This window comes from Colias croceus, chromosome 22 (genome assembly GCF_905220415.1).
Source record: "Colias croceus chromosome 22, ilColCroc2.1".
Taxonomy (NCBI): Eukaryota; Metazoa; Arthropoda; class Insecta; order Lepidoptera; family Pieridae; genus Colias; species Colias croceus.
This window is the reverse complement of record NC_059558.1, coordinates 2,635,600-2,641,809: the sequence shown is the minus strand read 5'-3', so window position 1 is coordinate 2,641,809 and position 6,210 is coordinate 2,635,600. Positions and strand designations below refer to the sequence as shown.

At 37.8% G+C, this 6,210-nt stretch overlaps 1 protein-coding gene across 1 annotated transcript; it reads left to right on the top strand.

The window, feature by feature from the left end:
• The first annotated feature begins 402 nt into the window (after window positions 1-402).
• Window positions 403-6,210, top strand: LOC123701918 (piggyBac transposable element-derived protein 4-like). The gene is made up of 7 exons (XM_045649537.1): window positions 403-512; window positions 1,217-1,315; window positions 1,411-1,518; window positions 1,726-1,788; window positions 1,878-1,931; window positions 2,004-2,104; window positions 2,457-6,210. The coding sequence occupies exons 1-7, from the start codon at window positions 505-507 to the stop codon at window positions 4,307-4,309; spliced, it is 2,286 nt and encodes a 761-aa protein (XP_045505493.1). The 5' UTR covers window positions 403-504; the 3' UTR covers window positions 4,310-6,210.

Below are 6,210 nucleotides of genomic sequence, written 5' to 3'. Positions count from 1 at the left end.
TACTTTTATAATGAATCGTTCTACATAAAAATAATACTTTTTACAATTCCCCGTTTAGCAAGCTTTGCGATTCACAATATCGGCCATTATTGTACTTACATATAAATTAAATACACAAAATACAGATAAAATATTTCAATTACATAACTTCAGATTGACACATATTATCACACAATAACAACCAATGTATGTTGAAACACCGGCTCCCGGTATAAACACATTTTCGCCGCAACTGTTGACGTACCGGGAGCCGGTATGGGTAAGTATGTTGTTATTCGCTCTAAAGAACGCCATTGTATATCACCCTTTCCTTTCTAACACGTTAGAAATGCAAAAAGAAGAAACAGGCCGACTAGTGACGCCAACACTCGCGCAGTTTTAGTGAAAAAATTTAAACATGAGTCATTCAAAACTCCGCCATCGCTTAAGTAATTCTACTTATTTGTTGTTTTAGTGAAAACTTGTTTTTATCTTAAAGTGATTCGCTGAATATTAAAAGAAACGATGGAAGGGTAAGTAATTATTGATTATACATATAAGCTAATTATATAGGTAATAGTTCTGTTGATTTTCACTAAAAATCGGTCTGTAACTATCAGCATGTTCAATGTCGAACGCGTGATGACGCTTTTCTTGTCGTCATTTTTCAGCCAGAAATGGATAAAAAGGCAAGTTGATGATGACCGTGAAACTAATAAGTTTTGATATATTTCATAGGTAGCATTATATTTCTTTCAAAAACATGAAAATATGTAGTGAAATAATTATATGTAACTAGCGGTCCGCCCCGGCTTCGCCCGTGGTACATATTAACGTTTTCTCTACATAAGAACCATCCTCGTACTTCAAGGAATATAATAAAAAAAGAATTATCGAAATCGGTTCAGCCGTTCTCGAGTTATGGAATTACAACGAAAAGTGGCATTGATTTTTATATATTAGAGAAGATGTACGTAGTATCATACCGGGAGCCGGTTTAAGTCAACAGCATACTGCATAGGTACGTGTATGATAGCCATGTTTTTGTGTTTCTGGGATGCTACCTAAGTATGGATATGCCTCAGGAATATTTTTGTATACATTAAAATTATAATTTATTTTTTATTTTCGCACTTTTTTCGTTATCGGTTTTTCTTTTGGTTTTTGTATTGAGCTATTTTTTTTAATTCAAAAGAATAACATGTTTGCACTTTTTTCTGTTTTTTTATATAAAAAGACAACGACGATCTCGGGGACGACGTGGAAGTGGAGCGACTACGCGCGGAGTTCGAGGTGGTGCCGGTCTTGGTGCTAATAGGCCTTCAGTTTCTGGCTCGTAATTGCGTCTTATTTTTATTAACACAAATTCTTATAAATATTATTATTATTAAAAATGAACAAAATATTTTAAACAATTAATTTATATTTTAGTGTAACTAGTGGAGCGTTGCAAAGCTTTGACGAGGTCCATGCTATAGAAAGGCCACTGCACGGAAAGAGGAGGAGGAAGATGCCGCCAGTGAGGACAGTACCTGAAGGGTAAATTAATGTTAAATTATAGTCCTTCCAATCCTTATGGTCGTCCTTTCAAGAAATGGACGCCTCCCCCTTCAAGAGTAAAGAGCCTCTGATGTGCTCGGCTCCACCATCTCCGGCTCTGTTATTATACTGTAATTTTTAAAATTTTCAAATGCAATTAGTTATTATCTGTAACAATTAACATCAAATACATACATATATTTGCAGGAATGTTAAATGTGGTGGGAGCGGGCAGTCAACTCTGCAAATTACCCCTGTAAAGAGACCCGCGTAAGTTTTCATTCATTTTATTTGTTACTAAAGTTTTATTTTATGGTAAAAAAATATTTACAATAACACTGCTCTTTTTGTTGTTACAGAAATAATGACTCTACTGGTAAGGGCGAGGAGGTTCCGGCTTCAAGGCGATGCTTGTAAGTTCAAAAATGAGCAAAATTATATTTTTAGTTATTGCGATACCGGTACTGATTTTCTTATTTTCTAAGGTTTCCACCAGCCAGGGCTTCATCTTCACCATCAGCCGTCAGGGCTTCATCTTCACCATCAGCCGTCAGGGCTCGTCCTTTAAGGGACCTGAATAATTATGGTAAGTAAATATTTAACAAGTGATAACTGCGTTAAAAACAACCGACTTCAAACTTGCACTTGCAACATTTACAAATACAGACAAAAATGCTCATAAAATAAAAACTACTGGGCCTATCCGAATGAAATTTTTATGGGACCAATTCGACACCATCCCGCGTCGAACAAAAAAAGAATCACGTAAATCGGTTCAGAAACCTCGGGAGTAATCGGTGTACATACATAAAAAAAACATACCGGCCGAATTGATAACCTCCTCCTTTTTTTTGAAGTCGGTTAAAAATTATGGGCGTCATCTGTTATCATGCGTCATAGGTAAAACAGACTACAGTATATTATTATTATTTACACAGGCAGTGAAGAGGATGCTGACAGCGATGATGAAGATGAAGATATAGTTCAGCCAGTACAGTTGCCTAGGAGGGCTGAAAGACTTTTTATGTCTGAGGAAAAGACTGAGGTGCCACCGATAAATGCAAACATAGACTTTGAGTGGCCACCTCAACTTTCCTCAGGCCTGCAGCCCAAGCCCGAACCCAACGCTGAGCCCGAACCCAGCGCCGAGCCAGAACCCAGCGCCGAGCCCGAACCCAGCGCTGAGCCCGAACCCAACGCCGAGCCCGAACCCAGCGCTGAGCCCGAACCCAGCGCTGAGCCCGAACCCAACGCCGAGCCCGAACCCAGCGCCGACCTCGAAACTATAGCCGAACCATTCAATAAATTTGATTTTAGGTGGAGAGGGTTTCCAGAATCTCAAATTCGTCCTGAATTGAGAAAGGAACCTTTCTCCGAGATTAATTGTGGTCCCACAGTTCCATTGACGAGCCCATATGAAGCATTTACTGCTATATGGGATCGCCAAATAATGGAGCACATTTCAGTGGAGACAAATAGATATGCTCAGCAAGAGGTAACGGCCAAGATTGATCAGGGCCTACTTTCGCCAAAAAGTCGTATCACGCGATGGCGGGATACGAATCCAGATGAGCTGTACGTGTATTTCGCAATAGTCCTAGCAACTGGGATTATTGTGAAATCACGTGTAACCTCATACTGGAATAAAGCCCAGGATTTACTATCTTCTCCTGGGTTTCCGGCAACGATGAGTTTTGACCGTTACTTCCTGCTTTCTAAATGTCTCCACTTCTGTAATAATGATGACTGCAAGCCAGACACAATGACGCGATCGGAGGCAAAGCTTTTTAAGGTGCGTCCTATTATAGACCATCTTAACAAGCGGTTCCAACAGTTATATATTTTATCACAAAATATTGCATTAGACGAAAGTTTGACACAGTGGAAGGGTTGGTTAGATATTAATCAATTCATCCGAAATAAAGCAGCCTCAGTCGGAATCAAAACCTACGAGGTTTGTGAGTCCCAGACTGGCTACTTGTGGCGGTTTGAAGTGCACGTAGGGCATGACGAATCTCCACGAGATGGTCCTTTGTCTGGGGAAGTGCCGGCACTTGTGCTTAAACTTCTCAATGGTCTTGAGCACAAGGGCCACACGATTTGGATGGATAACTTTTATAACTCTCCTGCGCTTGCGCGAGAGTTAAAGGTACGGGGGTTTGACTGTGCTGGTACTTTCCGCTTGAACCGTCAGTTTGTTCCCACTGAACTGGCTAATCTGAACAAGGAAGCTTTGGCTGTAGGTCAAGTTCGTGGCTGCACTTCAGGCGATGTGGATCTGGTGGTATGGCGAGATAAGAACCTCGTTTCTCTTATCTCGACGTACCATGGGTTAGCAACGGTAAAGTGTGGCGACGTACTAAAGCCTTCAATAGTACCCGATTACAATGTGTGCATGGGTGGTGTTGATCGCAAAGATCAAATGATTGCCATGTACCCACTAGAAAGGCGGCGTACTCGGGTGTGGTACAAAAAGTTTTTTAGACGACTGTTCAATGTTAGTGTCCTGAATGCGTTCATACTCCTCCGCACACAGCAACCTATTACCCACCGAAGTTTCCGTGAAACTTTGGTAAGGGAATTGGTCGCAAAACACAAGCCACCTTCACCCTCAGCAGTTACAGTTGCACTTGTGGGACACTTTCCGGCTCAGTATGACTTTCTGTCCGGAAAGCAACACGAACGCCTGCGCAGAATTTGCGTTGTATGTAAAAAACGTACAAATGCATATTGCAGACAGTGCAACGTTCCACTGTGCGTGTTCACCTGCTTTGAGCCACATCACTCTTAACAGTTACACATCACACAAACACGTCCTATACGCACAGCTACTCAGGACACACAGGACTCTGAAACGCTTTTTGTCGCCAGTTCAGTGGGAATAAAAGTATATTCGTCCAAATCGTGGAACAATAAGACAATTAAGGCTGTATATTTATTTATGTATTCGTAAGTAATATTTTTTTAAATTTACGTAGGTTTCATTTTTATTAAAAATATATATCTAAGTATCTATATTGGGGGGGGGGGGGGGGGGCTATATTTATTATTATTGGCAATATTTTGGGTAAAATATATAATTGTAGTTCCCACGGTTGCGTCATTCGTTCGGATTACAGTCATCATTATTTGAGAGTGCCGCTAACCCTTGTTTTCTCCAAGTAATATCCCACGAAATCAGGACTACATTTGATCTTATCATTAGCTGTGACTGCAATGTTCATTTATTGTATTAGCAAATATTTATGAAAGTACTGACACTAAATGTGTAAATATCAACTACTCAAATGCAGTGTAAATTTATCCAAAATACGTTAGATTTAGCATTGAAATCATTTTGTTGGCAGCTCTCTGGTTAGTATTTTGGTATATGGGGGTTTTAAAAAAAACTGACGGAATGTGACTAGAATATATATTTTTTTTTAAATATGCGTAAGTAAAAAAACAAACACTATACTCATAGAACCATACCTTGAAAATATTATGATTTACGAAAAGTCGTATCCATACTTTTATAGCCTCTCAGGTACCAAAATGAACCATTTTTTGCTACTTTTAACAACTTACATCTTGAAATATTTCTTAGAACTGTACTGTTCTGTTGATTTATTTTGATGCTTTAATCTATCTTAATCTTAGAAAATGTCTAAGTTCCGTTAGTTGCAATATTTTTTCCAAAAACTATGTTTTTTAAATGTATGTAATTTTTGACCCAAATTTTTGAGTTATTTTTGTTTAACTCCTACTCAAGATATATATAATATAGTGCTGCGATACTTTTGTAATACACAGTTTATAAGCTTAAGTTTCTAATAAACAAAACATCTTTGTCCATATTGGCATAAGTAAATTAAAATTAGGTTGAAATATTGTACCCACTTTTGTGTACGTTACCCACTTAATATAGTCACGAAGAAGTGGCAGTTCTTCGTGACTATATTAAGATCACGTGTTGTGTAAAAAATATGTTTGGCGGCACTTGAATTTCGAGTTGTATTTTAAACCTAATGTGATAAGTTGTAAATAAAATATTTTAATTACTTCCAAATGTTGTTGTAATTATAATTATAACCGTAACTTATCTAAATATCACAGTACCCTACGTTGAAAGTTCTATGTAAGCTATAATTGAGTATTTATATAGAAATGGTTGAAAGTGAATAAAGATTATTCAATTTACAATGAGATTTATAACTTGAATTGACTTGATTCGTACTAGATAAGGAGAACATCCAGTTACCGGCTCCCGGTATAACAGGTAGTATAGTACAAAGTTGGCTAATGTCATTCAACACACGAAAGGCACTTTGCCGTGTTAGTGTTACTTGAATTATTAGTGCAATATCGCAACACACTCGAATATTTGATGAGTTTCTTGGTTTTTTGTTTAAAACAAACAAGACATGAACGCGACCATCGCGCTTAAGCAACTGAGTGCAGTTAGGCCGGAAGTGAAGTAGGCGGTGTCGTCTCCATACGTAGTACATACCTATAGAATCTCAATGTAAGAAATAGGTATTATTTGATCTTAATTTTGTTTTAGATAAGAGTTGTGAGCTTTAATTATTGTATGTTAAGTTTTATTATTTAAATTTCGACATACTGGTGTTATCGTTTTAAATCAAAAGCTAGTTATCTAAGAATATTATTATGAATGTTGTAGTTTTTTTTAAATAAAACTATTTTTCATCA